This window comes from Acartia tonsa, chromosome 1 (genome assembly GCF_053477335.1).
Source record: "Acartia tonsa isolate MP-2025a chromosome 1, ASM5347733v1, whole genome shotgun sequence".
Taxonomy (NCBI): Eukaryota; Metazoa; Arthropoda; class Copepoda; order Calanoida; family Acartiidae; genus Acartia; species Acartia tonsa.
In genome coordinates this window covers 44,691,362-44,710,087 of record NC_137260.1, presented here as the reverse complement: position 1 = coordinate 44,710,087, position 18,726 = coordinate 44,691,362, and the positions used below count along the sequence as shown (strand labels likewise).

Here is an 18,726-nt window from a genome sequence, read left to right as displayed (position 1 = left end):
ATTTCACTTTTCAAAAGAAAATTTAAAATATTCGGCGCGGGAGACTTTTTTTGGGGCGATTTTTCTTAAAGAGGTGGACGGTACCCATTACCCTCCCCAAAAGAGTTCACTAAAGAACCATATAAGTTCAGCGGTTAGCGTAATCATTCGCTACACACAAATAGAAAGAACATATTCCTTTTTCTTTTGTATAAGGAAAAATGATGATGAAACGCAATAAAACATTTGAACCCAAACTAATATAAAGTTCAGGTGATTTAAGAGATTTATAGTATAGATGTATAACCAGAAAACTACCTGGATCTTTTTCGTCTGCTAGCGAATTTTTTTCTGCTGTGTTAATATTCCCGACACAATGGGTTGATTTAAAAAGACCCGATTGAGATTCGGCACTAGGTCCATGGGATGGGGACATACAGTTATTCAACCCCATCACCATCTATTATTTTACTCTAACATGCAAATAACAAAATATTGAACACGAGTGAGTAATGAGTATTTATATACTAAGAGTAAACAAATATAATTTCAAACGGGTATAAATAAAATCACATATCATTTATATTTTTCCAAAAAATAAAACTAAGTATGAAGATAATCAAAATTTTTACTTCAAAATGAAAATTTTTTAATTATTATTTATCGCATCATATTATAGACAGCTTTCTGCCCCTAGGGGCTCTTCATTTTATGATTTTTATTTTACTATTCGTGGAAAATTGTCTACAATACGGTGGTTTACATGATTTTTCAGTTTGGCTGAGGGCCGGCTCTAATCCAGCGGATATCAATCAGTTCAGAAGCCATACTGAAAATGAGATTCATAAATTTGATTATCACAATACATATGGGAAGACACACTTAGGAAATAATTTTTATAGCTCATCTTTTTTGTTAAGTTTGCTTTGTCTATACTCTTCCCTGTTGTAGGTATATTCTGGGTCTTTCCTGCAAATAATAAACACATTAAACTGACGGACTAACAAAGGTATAGAGGAGGTGCTCTGCAGATATATAATCTTCACAAAAAAAAATTTTTTGTCAGATCGAAGAAATATCTTGTGTGTGCTCTGAGAGATTGGTGATATTGGACTGGATTTTTTTATGGTACCAAATTTTTTTTTAAATACGCTCTCTCATTTGTTTCCATAAAACGTTGGGTACTTTCATTGAATCTTGAAATGTTGATTCAAACAAGAAGGGTCCAAACTTTTCAATCATTACTTTAAATTTACAGATAGGGTAATGTACATGACTTTTATCCTATCTATTAATATAATTGATACTAGACTTACCTATCTATTAATATAATTGATACTAGACTTACCTATTAAATTCTGAATTTGGTTTATCTGGATAAGATCTGTTCTCCTCGGCGTAAAGCTTCTCCTTCTCCTCCTTGGTCATCTTCAAGGGAATATCCTTTCTCACAAACAGATCGTCATTTGTGGACATAAAAGTTCTACAAAAAAAATAAACTAGGTACATTTGTGGTTGGTTATTTGTGTGCTTTAGACTTTGAAATCGTGTTTGATTGTATTTTTGTTGCTGGACCAAATGTCACAAAAAAATCAGCCTCATGACGTCTTAAAATGAGGGATTATACATCTCTTTTTTTAGAGGTTTTCTTTCCCACTTCTCCTCTCGTCTCTCTCATTTTTATGACGTCACATGGCTGATTTTTTAGACACTTTTCTTAAATTTAGGGTAAAGAGATGGGATCTAATATTCATATATGACACTAAAAAGTTATTCTCCAAACTGACAAGCTTGCTGAACGCCATCAACGCAGATACTAGCAGGCAATAAAGTGCAATAAATTTTATTCAGGTTAAATGCAATCTAAGGGTTACATTAAAGTAAAAGAATTAAGTGGGTATGGTAAACATTTTTGTATCAGCCAATAGCGTCGGAAAGATTAGAGGACCTATAAAAGAACAAAAAGATATTTGCTAACAGAAAAAAAAGTGTATCTGCCAAAAAAAAAAAAAATTACCTTTGCTCATTTGAAATTGTGTGTCCCCAGGGTATGATTTTATAACCAACTTCATCCATAAACTGTATCAGCTCTTCCCTACAAAGTTTTCATCATATTAAAAAAAATATTATGCCATAAAAACCACAAACCGGTAGCTGTCTATTGTGCCCTACATATTCTATTGACGTCAGGAAATACCCTATACCCCATATCTTTTCCAGAAGGTTTCTTTTCCCCTTCCCTTTTTCTTTGCCTATACTATGACGTCAATAGAATAGGTAGGCCAAAAGTAGTGACATCTATGCTATCCCAATTTCCCTGGGGTACTTAACACAGCTACCACAAGCCAAATGACGAAGCCCATTTTGTTCCGAATTTGTATCACTTTTGAAAAGTGCGACTCCAGTTACGTCATATTTTTCTTTCCCGAAAAAAGAAAGGGGGGAAGAAAATCTCTTCAAAAGAGATGGGGAAAACTCCCTTTTCTCTCATCTCTTTTTTCTTCCCCCCTTCCCTTTTTTTTCTTTCCCCCTTCCCTTTTTCGGGAAAGAAAAATATGACGTAACTGGAGTCGCACTTTTCAAAAGTGATACAAATTCGGAACAAAATGGGCTTCGTCAAGCCAAATATTTTAAATGAAACGATGACAGAAAATTAATAAAGCTCATGAAAACTAATGCTTTTTAATAAAATGAAGATCAGTTTTTTTCTAATTGTTATCAATAAGAAACTTCTAGAAACGCAAGCTGATTAGGTTTAAATTTGATAAAGCTATTAATTCAAAAGGACTATGCAGTCATTTTTATTATTTTGACTAACTTGCAGCTATTTGAAAGAATTTTTAAAAATGTTAAATTATACCTTGTTCCTGGAAAAATTCTGTTCAAAAGATGGGTTTCAACACTCAGCGTCTAAAATTGATTAATTATTTCATTAAAAAGGATTAATTTCCAGTAAATTAAAACTTATTTTAGCCTTATCTAAATACACGTATCGTATCGTTTTCTAAACAGTTATCCGCGGATAGTAAAATGAAAAATAATTGTCTTCGGGTCAACAAATCAGAGATTAGTAGCTATTGTATGCACCTGTATGTCAACCTTGTCCCAAGGAATAGTTCGTAGGATAGCAAATTCAGCACCTTCCACGTCCAAGCTGAAAAAAAAGATTCATTTTTCAAATTTGTTCGTCAACACATATCTTAAAAATGTGTGTAACTAAATGTACAGTGTTTTTCTTTAAAGGAACAAAAGTATTATCTAATTTAACCAACTTACCGTTGGCAGAAATCAATAATCAATATCTTATTTTCTTCATTGGGCATTTAAATATTTCGCATTTTCCACCAATTATACCCCAAAAACGGTCCTATGACAAACGTAGAAGTCCTAAACGCAGGAGTGGACACTTAACCTAACCTAACCTATTTTAGACCTTCTTTTAGGTGTTTTAATGCCTAACAACTGCGGGGGGCTTATTTGTACATTCATATCTTAACCTAACCTAATTTGTATAGAAATATTTAATTAAATTGATATTTTAACACTCCTGCGTTTGTCCTGGAACCCCAAAAACATGTTTTTCAATGTATATGATTTTCGAAAAATTAATGGAATGACAACAAATTCTAAAGTATTTGTTCTGACTTTAAATGCAGCCAGCTCCTGGAAGCAGAGTCTCTTAATAAAAAAAAATAAGATATTGATTATAAATTTATGTCAATGGTAAGAGGATTAAATACAATACTTTAAATAAAAGCACACTGTAGTTCTCACTGTCTATCATTCATAATGGATTCTGGTAACTTTATCATGAAACCTAGGGCCCTCCAAGGGGGAGGGTGGGGAAAAGTGTGATTGCCCCCACAAAACAAATTTAGTGGTGTCTTAGTTACCCATCAAATTTTTGAAATTTTAGATTTTACCTTTCCCTCCATAAAAAATATACCTCTTAGTTTAGAGGGGCCATAGGCACCCCCAAAAGTTTTTGGAGAGTTTATTACGATACCCTTTGAAGCCCTTCACAAAAAAAGTTTTGGCGCTACAAGGTTTTAATGTTTTTTTTGTTATTTTTGTTAATGTAAACTCTTTTATAATTGAAAATAATTGTAAGTGAAAGGAAATAACATTGCAATTTTTATTTCACATCATACACACGAATACAATTTTGTTTTCCATTTTCTACAAATTCAATTTACACATTAAATAAGATGATTACATCCATTATTTATCAATTGTAGCCTAAGGTGTTCACATAGGAAAATAAAGAAGGAAGGGGGAGGGGGCTTCATGTTCATTTGTGGGAGATTTATCCCTCTCCCATCCTTCCTAAAAAAGCTCCAGAGGGAATATGTTATCATTCATAATATTTTGGTAGGAATGAAAACCCTCTTCAGAAATCCCCGCGCCATCCTCCTCCTTAACAAATAACAAGAAAGGGGGTGGGGGGGGGGTGGAGTTAGACCACTTGCAAAATATATAATTTTGTTGATAATACATAACGTCAGTTTTACTCAGCAAATATATGTCTTTATACGTATATACGAGCAAAAAATACAATTTAAAGAAGAAATTTCATTCTATTGAAGAAAAAACATTTTTAGAAAAAAATAACCAAAAATACAATATGAGTTAGAAAATTTAATTTTATTGAAAATACTTATTTGAAAAAAAAACAAGAACAAAGATATATAATATAAATAAGAAATTTTTATTCTATTAGAAAATATTAATGCATCAAGGACAATGTTTAACATTGAAACGTGGATCAAATATATAGTTTTGAAATATAGTGGTTAAAATTAAGATAATTATTATGATTTATTGAGTAATTTATGCTCGCTGTGTTTGTTGGGTGGTGTATGTGGGTCTGTAAAAATGCAATTGATTTGCGTTATAGAAAGGGTTGCAAAAAAGAAATAACATAAAGACAGTTTAAAAAAGAACTTTTTTACAACTTTGCGGGGCCAAAAAAATCAAACATTATTTATCTCAATGATCTTTTTATTTATATGTTGCCCTAAAATGATGGTTTTATAATGCATTAACACTTGTTTCTTAACTATAATCCTATTTATGTAGTAAGTTTTTTTTGTCTGAAGCTTAAGATTTCGATAACTACAGAACAGATTTTAGGGAAGGTTTCATAGGCAATGGAATGGTTTCACGCTATTTAATTTTAGATATAAGCCAGGGGATGGTATTAGAATATTTTTTTGCACACATCTTACCTCTTTGAAAATCTAGTTCTTAGATAATAGGGGCGTAGCTGCTAGTAATATATATTCCAATTTAAACTAAAATATCTTCAAATTGTTAGAATATTAATTTAATTAAGTACATATTTCTATAAGCTCCCGCAGGGGTTAGGCATTTAAAAACCTATAAAATAGTTTAAATAGATTAGGTTAAGTTAAGTTTCCACTCCGACGTTTGGGACTCCTGTGTTTGTCCGAGGACCAAACTTTTTACCTGAAGTGATGAACAGTTGGGTTACCCATGGCCATCAGAATTGAGTAAAGAGGCATACACTGCATCTAAAATAATTATAACTAAATTTCAACAATATATATTTATGTATTAATTATTAATTTAAGTATGATAGGTGTTCCAAATATAATATAAATAGGGTAGATATGTTTTAAAATTACAGGTGCATATAAATGAAATTAATATGAGTCTTCGGCTCTCGGGGTTAACAAAAGTGCTTTTAATCTTATAATACTCGCGAAAAGCTGCCTGTAATAAGTTAATAAGTTGCGATAATAGTTATTTCTCGCATCTTATTATAAACAGCTTCCGCGGATATAAATGTTCAATTTAAGATTAAAACCAGTTTTTTTAGCCCCGACATGCAGAATTCAATCTTATGATTGTACTTTTTTATATTTGTAGAAAACTGTATATAATATTATGCGAGACATAATTTTTCAGTATGGCCGGTTTTAAACCACGTGCACCGGATATTAATCGGTTTTAAATGAATACGAGAAATGGCTATTCTGACACATGGGGGTTGCGTGAATAATAACAAGCACTAACCTTTACATAATTGTCATCAATTGGATTTAAAGTAATTCCCATCATGGATTCCCTACATAGAAAAATATCATAATCAGTAAATCTAATCAAAATTCAAATAGAATTAAAGCGTAAAATAAAATTTATTGAAATTTTCATAAAAAATGCATTAAGATTAAATTTGTTATTTTTCTATTTAAAAAAGGATATAAATATCTTTAAGTAGTGAAACTTAAAAATATAAAATCGGTTCAGCGGTTACAGAGAAACTTCGGTCCAGATAGACAGACATAGATCGTATTACTTTTATAAAAGAATTATACCTATGTGTTTCGTTCCTCACACTACCACTCAGATCAAAGTTCACAACCTAAAACAATTTAATAAGAATATAGATATTGCTTCAAAACTAGGAAGTTTCAAAATCAATTAATGCACCAATAAAGCTTGGCTGAAGAAAACACGCGTAAAAAAAATCTTTTTCGCGCGTTTATGTGCGCTGCATGACAACTGAGTGTTACTAATTATTTTGGCAATTCCCGATTATTTTTAGGACTTCTTGTGTTGGTTAAAATTTGTACTAAGACGTTTGACCGCTAGCAGCCTTTAAAGCTCACCGAGTTTTGTAGATAGTCGTTTCCAAGAACATTTTACCATGAACTGTACTAGATTCATTGCATTAATACCTGAGGTTTTGTGTCTGTAGAAAGACAAGTCTGAATAAGCGTAGCATTTCTATTGCGGGCCTTGATTTCACTCATAGCATAAGGATGAGGCTCAACTAAACATATAAACTTTATTATTTCTATTATATAAAGCACTAAGTCTTTTTTGTTTGGTTCTCTCTTTAAGAGGCTCAATAGAGGTCCTAAGATGGTTTTAGTATATTTTATTTTTAATGACAACATGAAAAAATTAAAGGAATGTATGGGAAACATGAATAAGGTTCAACACTTAAATTTACAAATGCCATGATTTAAATGGATTGAAGTTGATCCACATCCGGCCGTTAATTTCTGGCCGTGTTAAAATAAACTAAAAAAATAGTTAAAAACAACATAAAAACGAACCTAACAGACCAGTCCATCCATGATTCATTTCAAAATACAGGGAATCAGAATTAAATTCTCCATCAAAAGCACCGGCCTCCAGGAAAAATCCGTTCTTCAATTCCCCTGAAAAAATCATGATAGTTATTTATCGTATTATATTATAGAAAGTTTTCCGCAGAAAAAGTAAAAATTTTAAGATTAATTCCAGTTTTGTTAGACCCGCGGGGCCGAATTCTCGCGCCAACAAACTGGTGTGATGTATAGTCCCTTTCTTCCTGACTTAAGAGCAATGCATGTATTTTGTATTTTAGCTTTTAGTTCTTGTGTCAACCGTTTCGGAGCAAGACATTGCTCTGCAACACGACACGAACATAAAAGTGAATAGTTGTCTTAATATTTAATATTATAATTGTATGTTTGTCTTGTCTTGAATTAATACACTTTATAGGAATATTTAGCTGTTTGTTCTTGCTATTACTATACGTCATTTTGGCGCAGTAGTGTAGTACGAATCTATAGCTCAGATTTTCTTTTAATTGTATTATTTCTTCACTTTGTTTTTGTTCAGGAATTTTTGTGAGCGATGAAGTTGGACGTTGCTCACTTCAGGAAGCTGTCTCTGGAGGAGAGGCTGGAGTACATCTTCGAGGCGATAGCCTCGTTGCAGGGTGATATATCCTCGATGCAGGGTGATCTTGGGACTAAGCTGGATAATTTGACTGGGCGAGTGGAGCCGTTGGAGGCGAAAGTTCAGGAATTGACGGATAATATTGATACTAATAGTGCTGCGGTTACTGGACTGGCTACTCGGATGGACGATTTGGAAGATCGTCTTAATAAGGTGATGGAGCCTAGTGTTGATAATGATATCAAAACTGAGAATGTGACAGTTGTGGATGAGTTTATGACTGGCCAGCAGCGAATTCTTGATAAGATTGCCCAGCAGAATAGTTTGAATGACCAGCAGAATGGTTCGAATACCCAGCAGAATGGGTCGAATAAACAGCAGAATGGTTTGAATAACTCTATGCCGTGGCAGAGGACGGCTGGTGGATCTGGAGGATTTGGAGGATCAGAGGAGAAGCCTAAATTGTTTGCTAGTGGTTCTCGGCCTATTTTTGGTGGTATGCAGGGAAATGAAGATAAGATCATAAAACTTTGGGAATTGTCTAAGGTTGATGCTGTGGATAATATCTACAATGGAGTTCTCATGTGGTGGCCAGCCCTTTCTGAGGTTAATGCGGAGGATTTTAATACGCTCAATTTTTTTGAAGCTGGACTGAGTGAATCGCAGGTTAGTTGGTGTAAATCTCTTGTTTATGTACCAGATAGATCTTTGTATGTTTCGCAGGGGGAGGAGAATGTTCATAGGTACAATGAAACGTGTGCTAAACTTGATGATCAGTTCAGAAAAAATGCGCCTGAATTTGCGGTTGACGATGATGTGATTTTCTTTGATGATTATTTGGAGAGATTTTGGATGACTACTAGACGTTATCATATGACTAATCATCAAGTGTGTAAGGAAATTTTGTTTGATAGATGTGTGGGTGTAAGAACCGCTTGTGGTTATACACTAAAACCTGCTGATATTGAGAATAGACAATTAACATTAAAGGGGTACTTGTGTAAGATGCGAGAGACATTTTTACCACCCGACATGAAAAATGTGTGCAAAGATGCGTATTTGAGTGTTAAGCAACATGAGAATGATAAGATTGATGCATTTTTTGATAAGATACTATCTTTCTGGAAACGTGCGTATCCGAAACCAACTGATGATATGTTTATGGATTTCTATTCTCAAGTGTGTAATGTGGTCTTATCTCCACTTTTGGCTAATCAGATGCGTCAATTTGCGTTGGATTTGGAGCGTGACGGACAAGTGCGAATGATAACGAAGTTTCGGACAGAGTTAATAGTTAAAGCACAATTGATTGTTAAAGGGCTACAATTTAACCAAATTTCAGGGTCAATGGCTAGAGGATGTACAACAAACCAGATGGCTTTGGCTAAAACGATGGTTGGTGGCGTTGGTTCCAAGTCAAATCCTGTAACTATTGATCAGGTTAGTGATGAAGATAATTTGTCATATGAAATAAATCAATGTGAAATTGATTTAGCTGATGAATTTGGTGGACCAGCTGAACTTATTCCTTTAATTGGCGCAATTCAAGGTGGTTTTATTTGTTATTATTGCAACAGGAAAGGTCACATGATGAGGGATTGTTTTGATATTAGAGATAAAAAGTTGCCTAATCCTAAAGGAAAATACTTTTTGCGGTGGGGAAACAAGCCTTTTGTTCCTTATAAGACGGGGAAAAAGAGTTTTAAAAAGAATGAAAATAGTATTGATAAAAAGAAATTGGTTGGTGAAATTGAAGGAGAGGTGAAAGAAGGGGAGGATACGAAGGAAGTGGCGCATGTCGATGGTTTAGGGGCAAGTGATTATGAAGACGATCTTGTAGCGGAAGTTGAGGCATGGAATAATGCTATTATAGATGACATTTTATGGTATTAATGTTTTGTATGTATTATAATCATTAAAACCTTATTCCATTTTCTACTTGTTACGCGGCATTGTTTTGATTTATGCGCATTGTAAATAAATAACAACAAAACAAAATTAATGATAAAGAGTGAACGAAGCAACTCTAATTTTGTGATAATTTATTTTGATGGTTTATTTTGAATTATGAAAAGATAACATATTGTTTATAAGCGTATATGAAATTATGAGATTATGTTATAATGGAAATCAAAATAATTAATTTAGTTTTTGATTATGTTTTGTTGAAATTAGGAAAATTCATTTTTGTTTCAGACTGTTGTGGGGTCTAACAGAGATAAGAATAATAAAAAGTGAAAATGAAAAACGAATTAGGAATACAATTTTGTAAAATTGCTATTGAAAAATATTAAATTGAATTTTAAATTGAATCAAATTTGATAAAAATGTGAAATTAGATATTTGAAAAGTATTAAATTTTGATGAAATGTGGAAAATTGTTTTAAAAGTTGAGTCAGTTATTGTGGTTTAAAGTATTCGATTTTAAAACAATTATATTGCGATTTAGTAATGTGGATTCAGCAAAATTTTTTATGAAGTTTAGAATTTCATGAAGCAAAATTGTTATAATGCATTAGATATAATCGTGGAGTAGTCTCTCTCTATGAAGGAAGGGAGGGGTTGTCTCTCGGAGTTGGTATGCGCAAATATGGTGGAGCTGTCTCTTTTGTTGGAGGAGAAAGGGGGAGTGAACATATTTGCAAAGAAGTTTGCACTATCTCTCAGAGTTGGTATGCGCAGATATGGTGGAGCTGTCTCTTTTGTTTGAGAAAAAGGGGGAGTGAACATATTTGCAAAGAAAATTTGCACTATCTCTCAGAGCTGGTATGCGCAAAATGGGGTGGTGTAGAGAGGTAGCTGCAATGATTATCAGGCGTGGGGCGCGCCATGCGCAGAAAGTTGAGCTGCGCAGAGAAGCAGAGCTGCGCAAGAAGGTGCTCTCAGGTATTGAGATATATAGTTAGTTGAATTTCGACTTTTAAACCTTTTATACATCTCAGTTTTAATCTGACAATAATAGTTTTGTTAGGTAATATTTTATTGAATCACAAAAGAATTGAACTTATGGTATTTGGAAAGATTAATTTGATTGGTGATTGATAATATTTGATCATGTCATATTTCTTAATACAATTTCTTTTATTGTATTGCAAGTTTATTTGTTCAGTGAAAACATTTAAATATGGCATCTAAAATAATTGTATTTTATTTTAGATTGGCTGAGAAGAGTATTTGTGGTGATTGGGAGATACTGTCATCATTATTTATTTGATGGTGAGTTGTTAAGATTTTGTTTTATGTTGTTAATATTTGATTACCATTATATATATATATTGCTGTTCGAAAAGTAGTCTTGCAAAAATTTGTTATATATATATATATTAATATCGATATTAATTCTTATTTACAGTGATTTATCCATCAATTGGCATCTAAAAGTTTGTAATATTTTAGATTGGCCGGAGAGAAGTTTTACTGATTGTGGATTAAGAGATATTTTGGGATGTTTCTGTTGGCCGGAGAGAAGTTTTGTTGATTGTGGATTAAGAGATATTTTGGACGTTTCTGTTGGTGGATGAAATATTGTCGGTGAGTGATTTGTTTTATTCCGTTATTTTGTTATTTGTTGTAGACAGATAGATAGTTAATTGATAGACAATTGGATAGTTACAACCTCATAACTGCTGGTGTTGGTTAGATAGCTGTTTCTAAGTTTCATGAAGATTCTGAGATGGCGGCTGGAGCGGCTGAAGTCTACGTTCCAACGAAGATTGGTGGCATGGAAATCCTGACCTTAATTGATAGCGGCAATGCACGAGGCTGCCTGATATCTCAAGTGTTGGCTAGAAAGCTTGATTGTATGATTGAAGAAACGGATTCGAAAGCAACAGGCGTGCAGGGTTCCAGCATCAAGATTGATGGTGTTGTTCGGAATGTTGAATTTCAGATTGGAGGACACAGTTTTCAAGAAGATTGCTTTGTTATTTCTGGCATGACTGTACCTATGAATCTAGGCAGTCATTGGCTGAACAAAAATAACGTGAAGACGATATTTGCCAAGGACGGCAACAGGATTGAGATGCATGGAATCAGTGTGAATTTAGTAGCTAAAAGAAAAATTGTAGTGAAGAATTTGGTTCATACGGTTTTGGAGAAACTGGAGAAAGCAAGAACTAAGAAACCTGAGATTAATGTAGCTGAATTACAAGACCAAAAATGGATTTGTTCATTGAAAAATCGAATAGAAATTCCAGCATTAAGTACAGTGGTGGTAGAAGTTTCAACTAAGGGAAATATGCCTGAAGGACAGTTGTGTTATATAGCTCCTAGACAAGGTTACTGTAGCCGAAACAACTTGTTGATAAATGAAGGAATTACTGAGGTGGGAAAAAACGGTAAAATTATGACTAAAATCACGAATTTTGAAACTGTTAAGAAATCTGTTCCTGCTGGTACTTTGGTTGGAAATTTGTTTTTGGCGGAGAAGATAGCGATGTTGCAAGAGAACAGAGTTAAAGAAGATGTGTCAACAACATTAAAGAAGATTCGTTTTATTAAAGATAAATTGAAGTTGGATAAAGTTCCGTTTTTAAAAGATAATGTTTCTTTGAAAGGAAGAATAGTTGGTTTGTTTTTAAAGAATTTCAAGGCGTTATCGATTGACCCTACGGATATTGGATCTTGTACTTTGGAGGAGTATGATATTCAGTTGGTTCCTGGAGCTCAACCTTTCAAAAATAGGATGATTAGACTCAATCCTCATCATGCAGAGAAACTAAAAGAACAGATTGATTTATGGTTGGAAACAGATGTGATAGAAGAATGTAATTCACCGTTTAATTCTGGAATTTTTGCTGTTAAGAAGAAGGTTGGAAATACTAACGAGGTAAAAGTCAGGTTTGTCCTGGACTACCGCTCGTTAAATGAGATAACTGAGAAGATCTGTTACCCTTTGCCTAATATTGGTGAGCTATTTGACAAACTTGGAGGAAAGAAGATTTTTACGTCTATTGACCTTACTTCGGCGTATAATTCAATGCACTTGAAGGAATCTGTCAGGAAATATACAGCGTTTTGTTCTAATGGACGGCAGTATTGCTTCAAGAGGCTTCCGTTCGGATTGACCAATGCTCCAAGTGCATTTGTAAAGTTGATGGATAGAGTAATGGATTTGAGTCCTGAATTAAGGGCATTTTGCCTAGTTTATTTGGACGATGTTCTTGTATATAGTATGAATGTGGAGGAACATCTGGAGCATTTGAATACTCTACTACGAACATTCTGTGAAGCAGGCCTCAAGATTAATCTTGGAAAATGTACATTGTTTGCAGAGGAAGTGAAATTTCTGGGCCATATTATAAATGCAGAAGGCATATTTATGGACCAAGCATATATTGAAAAGATTAAGAATTGGCCAGTACCTGAAACAGGTAAAGATATTCAAAGATTTACTGGTTTCATAAATTATTATGGTTCATATTTCAAGAATTTTTCTGATATTACGGCACCATTGAACAAATTCAGAAACAGTAGTAAAATAGAATGGGATGAAAAAAGTATGGAAGCCTTTACAAAGACTAGAGAATTGTTCTGTGAAGAAATAAGTAAATCATTCCCGGATTGGAGGATGGAGGCTGAACCATTTGTGTTGGATACAGATTGGTCATCTACAGCTATGTCTGCGGTGTTAAGTCAAAAACAAAATGGGCAAGAGAAGATGATATCGTGTTGGTCACGTGTTTGTTCAACTCATGAAGCCAATTATGCAGCGCATAAAGGAGAATTATGTGCATTAGTAAATGCTGTTGAAAGATTTGAATGTTATTTGAGACACAAGAAGTTTATCGTGAGAACTGATTCAGCTGCACTGAAACATCTATCTACTTGGAGGCAGAACGGATATTTTGTTGGTCTCACCATAAGGTGGATAAACTTTTTATCCACCTTCAGTTATGAGGTTGTACATAGGCAGGGCAAGATGCATACTAATGTTGATATATTGTCACGTACTGCATTAGAGGATAGTAAAGATAGGATATCTAAATTATCGACGGACGAACAAGGAGAGTTAATATTGGATACTGTATATCAATTGGAAGATCCTAAATTGTGTCTTATTGCAGGAATTGGAGCAGAGACGGCCAGTCAAATAGCATCCAGATTGAAGGCGAGAGAATTTAGTCGTAGCCTGGAGAAGGATCCTGTTTTAGTTGAGGTGAGGGAATTTATTGTAAATAATGTAAAACCTACGTCCAGAGAATTGTCTCAAATGCCTTATCGTGGTAAACAAATATTAAGATTTTTTGAACATTTGAGTTATAAAGATGGTTTAATTATCTTGACTTCACCTATGCGGCTCCAGAAAGAATTTCAATTTATTGAACGGGTAGTGGTACCTATTGGAATGTACAATAAAGTTTTCTTGTTAGCTCATGCAGATGTTACAGCGGGGCATAGGGGTTATTTGGAAACTTTGAGCAGGATTAATCGTCACTTCATTTTTCCCTATGTGTCTAAATATGTAGCGGCGGCAGTTGCAAATTGTGTCATTTGTTTGAATAGACGTAAAAAACCAAAACATAATCATAATATAGAATTTTCTCCTTTGGCTGGAGAAGCTATGGCAGAGTTGGCCATAGATGCTTTAGGTCCTTTGAATGAGTGTGAATATAATGGAGTCATTTGTAAGCATATTTTAATAGTAGTTGACAGTTGTACTAGATATGTGTGGTTGTTTGCTATTGAGGATGTTAAAGCTGAAACAATTATTGAATGTTTGAAGTTTAATTTATTTTCTGTTTGGGGATTATGCGAGAGAATCAGGACTGACAATGCACAAAGTTTCAAATCAAAAGTTTTTAGGGAAGTTTGTTTAAGGTTGGGAATTGAACAAATATTTATCCCTCCAAGATCAGCAAATTCGAATTATAGTGAAAGATACAACCAATCGGTGTATTCGTTTCTTAAGACTGATTTACGTTTTTAAGATGGAGATTGGGCTCATAAACTTAAAGCTACACAATTTTGTATGAACACTTCTTTCAATCGGAGGTTAGGATGTTCCCCGTATTTCAAGATGTTTCTACGAAACCCTAAGCTTCCGCTTGACTCATTTGATCCTTTAACCCGCTCGAAAATTAAACATATGAATTTTTCAGAGTTATTGGAGTGCCTTGACAGAAATTGGAGAACTGGACAAGAGAGAACTGAGAAGTATTTACAGGTAGAAAATACAGAAAGGATAGGTCGGCCGATAGCTATAAATTCCTATTGTTATATTTACTATGACGTCACAACGATTGGTGTAGCTCGTAAACTCTGCTCACTATGGGTGGGTCCGTGTCTAGTGACAAAAGTAATTTCTGACAGTTTGTTCGAGATTCAACCCCTAGAAAAGTGTAGATTGAAAGACAAAGGGGTAAGAATTGTACCAAGGGATAAAATATATGTTATTGAGAGTACTTTAGACTTGACTCCAGATGAAAAGATTGACTTAGTGATTACAGATGAGTTTTTCTCTGTGGATAATACCTTGAAAGTAAACTATGACTTTCCCAATACTTTAAGAAATTTAACTTGTTCAGGCGTTTCTGAAGAGGAGAATAGCTGTGGCGCTAGTCCAGAGGTGGTTGGAAGGCGGAAGGATGGACAGGTAACACCAGATTTTTTGGAGAAATCTTTTTTGGGTGTTGGGTTGTCACAGCAGAGGTCAAATGTATCTCAGGATAATGAAAATTTAGATGATTTAGTTGAGGATCTTAGTGATACTTTGGAAAGTACTCATATTTCTGACAGTGTAGATACGAATGATACGACTGACAAAACTAAGTTAGACTCTACATATTCTACTATTAGTAAGGATAGTGTTTTTCATGGAGATTATGCCTCTGATAATAGTTTAGTAGACAACAGTTTGGGTGTAGAGGATGTTAACATGGAATCTGCTAGAGAGTTAGAGTCTCGGATGAGTATTTTAGAGGACACTTTTCCAAAACTGCAAAGTAAAATTGTAAACTTGGAACAACGAAGGGGAAGTGTTAAACGAGGTAGGGATGTTGAGGAGGATGAATTAGATAGATCGTTAGATAATGCAAAACTGCAAAAAATGTCTGAGACTATTCCTGTTAAAGGTCGTCCTAAAGGTTCTACAAATGAAGTACAATCACAAAAATTGGAAGAGGATAGACAAAACAGAGATAAAGACAGATTAGAACGTTATTCAGTAGCAGATGTAGTAACTAGGAACCTCGCAAAATTGATTAAAAAATAATATTTGTAATAATTTGTATAATATTTGCAGGAGAAGAGATTACCACGAAAACCGTCGGGAGCGTGATGACAAGAGAGGAAGCGGCGGTGGTGATAGACATGACCGGAATAGACGAGATGGAGATCGTGGTATGCGAAAGAGGTCGCCTGACGCTTGTAGTTCAAAGAGTGGACGTGCTGGACCAGTACCTGTGAAGAAATCCAAGGATGATAGAGGAGTCAGGTACTTGGATATTTTGTTATTTGTTGTTGTGATGCAGACCTATTGTTTGATTATTGTTGGTGGTATGTATACGTCACAGGATCCACGGTTAGCAGCTTATGATTGTTCTCAAATAAGTGATGTTGAACTTAGATCAGCTGCCTGTTTGCATGATAGGATGGAACCGGTCAGATCTGTGGAATTATTGGGGTTAGCAGAAACCGATTTTATACTGTCGGAAGCCATTAGTTGTGAGGTTAGACTAAAATTGGAGCGCTGGTTTTGCGGCACCGCGAGTCATGTGCACGTATTAGACGTGCCACATGAAAAACAGGTAGAGTTGAGTATGGATGAATGTAGAAGGATTTTTCATTCTGGCAAGTATCAGCATGATGGTATTAGTTTTAAAGTAAACATAGACTTGCCAACTGTTCACAGTTTCACGGTTAATGGAACATTGTCACCTTTCTGGGATGTTGGTGGTGAAAATATTCAATGCAAGACACTGGGAATATACGCGCACAATATGTGGTTCAATTTAGGTTTTGCTATTGGGACTTTGCATATTTTAGTAAAAAATACACCCGTTTTGATCAAGGGAAATGTTGTTATGGATTATGATAAAAAGACGATTGTGGCGAATTTTGAAGAAAATCATTTGTGGGCAACATCAACTTCACCATATTTTCCGTATGTAGTACGAAAACCGGCCAGTAATTTTAAGGTAGTTTTTCAAGATACATTTAATTTAACTACGTGGAATGAACAACTTTTTGTTTCTAACTTGGAAAGGAATATTTTAGTTAAAATTATGGGAACAGAGAAACTTACTTTGCAGCATCTGGATTTCAACATTTTTGTAACAGAATTGGAGGGTATCAAGTTTTTAGAGGAACCGAAGGCGGCTGTTAGAAGTTATTTTGGGGATTTGTTAAAACAAGAAGCTAGATTTGAGTTGAATGCTATGTTTTTGGCTAGTAGAGAAAGGAATGAGAGGATGATGGAACTTTTTAGTATTTCTAGATGTGCTCAAACAGAAGTTAGATCAAATGTACAGATGCATCATGGGTTCAGAATTATATACCTGGGAGAAATTGCTAAGTATGAAAAGTGTACAGCGGTTGAAATTCCAGTAAAGTTAGGTGTGGATTATGGATGTGCAGTAGGACATTTGCTGGTGGAATATAAAGGTGAGACAGTTGGAATACAAGAATATAGTAGAATGATTGTTGCAGTAGAGGACATAAAATTGTTAAATTGCTCGCAAAGTCCGGTATTTTTGAAGTTGACAGCCAATTTGTTCCTTGGGAATCAGGGGCAGGGACTCGAACTTCTGCACATTGCCAATGAAAAATCTGAACATGTGGGACAAAAGATTTTTCTGAACGATGAAAAGGTGTTTATTGCTGATTTTAATAAGACTATTAAATATCAGGGGTTAGAGGATTTTGAGGATTTTAATGGACAAGCTTCTAAGTTGGATTTTGTTGATCATAAGTTGTCATTTTTCGAACAGGTTACAGGTCCTTGGTTTGGTTTAGAACATTTGTTCAAAGATATACTACCATTGTTTGCTAAGTTTGTTTTGATTGTGTTAATGTTGTTGTTAGGTATAATTCCTATGTTGGCATTTTTGTATTGTTGTTGTTCATGGTGTTATAAAAAAAGATTTACTGAGGAAGAATTTAATGCTAGATTTTAAATTCTGATGCTGAAATTTAATTATATTGTATTTTTGCAGGTTGGTTACGGCGGCAACAATGAATCAAAAGTTATTGAGCAACGAAGAAGATGGCCGCCACAAACAATCTGTCAATGAAGGAAATCAAGTCAAACCTGGTCTACCGGTGTCTGCATTGGTCAGCAACTCTGCATCTCGGCTGGTGTTGGTAATGTCGCGCGTTGAGCTGCCCACGTTGAGTGTGGGCAGGGCGACGAAGAACATATTTTTGAGCAGTGAGGACATGCCACTGGCAGATTTAGCTCGTCTTATTGATAATGAACCAAGGTTTAAGTTGAATTTAGTAAACATGCTTTCGGTGCAGTTAGAGATGGGGAGATGCATCAACTCCATAGACTGGCCTGTGGACAGGATCCCTATCTTTACCAGCCAGAATTCAAGACACCTCAACCTGATGGCGGCTGGTGAGCATTCTAAAGCTATAAACAGAAAGTTGTCATGGAATGAGACAACTAGTTTGAATAAGTTGAGTGCAACCATATTTCTCTCTAAGCTTGTTTGCGAAATTTTACCAAGTTTGGTGTTGCTTGCTAAGATTGAATACCTGGATGGAGATGAGAGAAAAAGCTGTCAAACGTTGGGCGAATTGTTACCCATAATCAAACATATGGGGGAACTTGATGATTGGCATCAACTTTCAAAAATTGACGTCATACCTGCAGATGGGCGAATGAGCCTTCAGACGGTGTTGAGAACGGTGGGTAATAGCGTTGATCTGAGGTTGAAGACGCAGGTTGTGTCAGCTATCCGGCTCCTGGCACATTGGAAAGACGTCGTGAATAAAGTATCCTTTATTCTGAAGCAGATGCCATCCACAACTTTGTTCGAGTTACAGAAAGATTGGCTTGATGGAAAGTCTGAACAGGATTTGAGTGCTAAAGTGTTTATTGACTCT

The 18,726-nt window shown here is 34.8% G+C and overlaps 1 protein-coding gene across 1 annotated transcript in view; it reads right to left on the bottom strand.

Moving 5' to 3' along the window:
- Positions 1 to 485: 485 nt before the first annotated feature.
- The window catches only part of LOC145321421 (uncharacterized), a 70,872-nt gene continuing 52,631 nt past the window's right edge, over positions 486 to 18,726 (bottom strand). Inside the window, exons 10-19 of the mRNA XM_080162878.1 lie at positions 7,068 to 7,172; positions 6,684 to 6,778; positions 6,321 to 6,367; positions 6,019 to 6,070; positions 5,449 to 5,513; positions 3,067 to 3,133; positions 2,840 to 2,889; positions 1,997 to 2,074; positions 1,328 to 1,462; positions 486 to 948 (exon numbers count right to left, since the gene is read on the bottom strand). Coding sequence (XP_080019004.1) covers positions 876 to 948; positions 1,328 to 1,462; positions 1,997 to 2,074; positions 2,840 to 2,889; positions 3,067 to 3,133; positions 5,449 to 5,513; positions 6,019 to 6,070; positions 6,321 to 6,367; positions 6,684 to 6,778; positions 7,068 to 7,172 — 767 coding nt within the window. The 3' untranslated portion in view covers positions 486 to 875. The remainder of the gene's footprint in view (positions 949 to 1,327; positions 1,463 to 1,996; positions 2,075 to 2,839; positions 2,890 to 3,066; positions 3,134 to 5,448; positions 5,514 to 6,018; positions 6,071 to 6,320; positions 6,368 to 6,683; positions 6,779 to 7,067; positions 7,173 to 18,726) is intronic.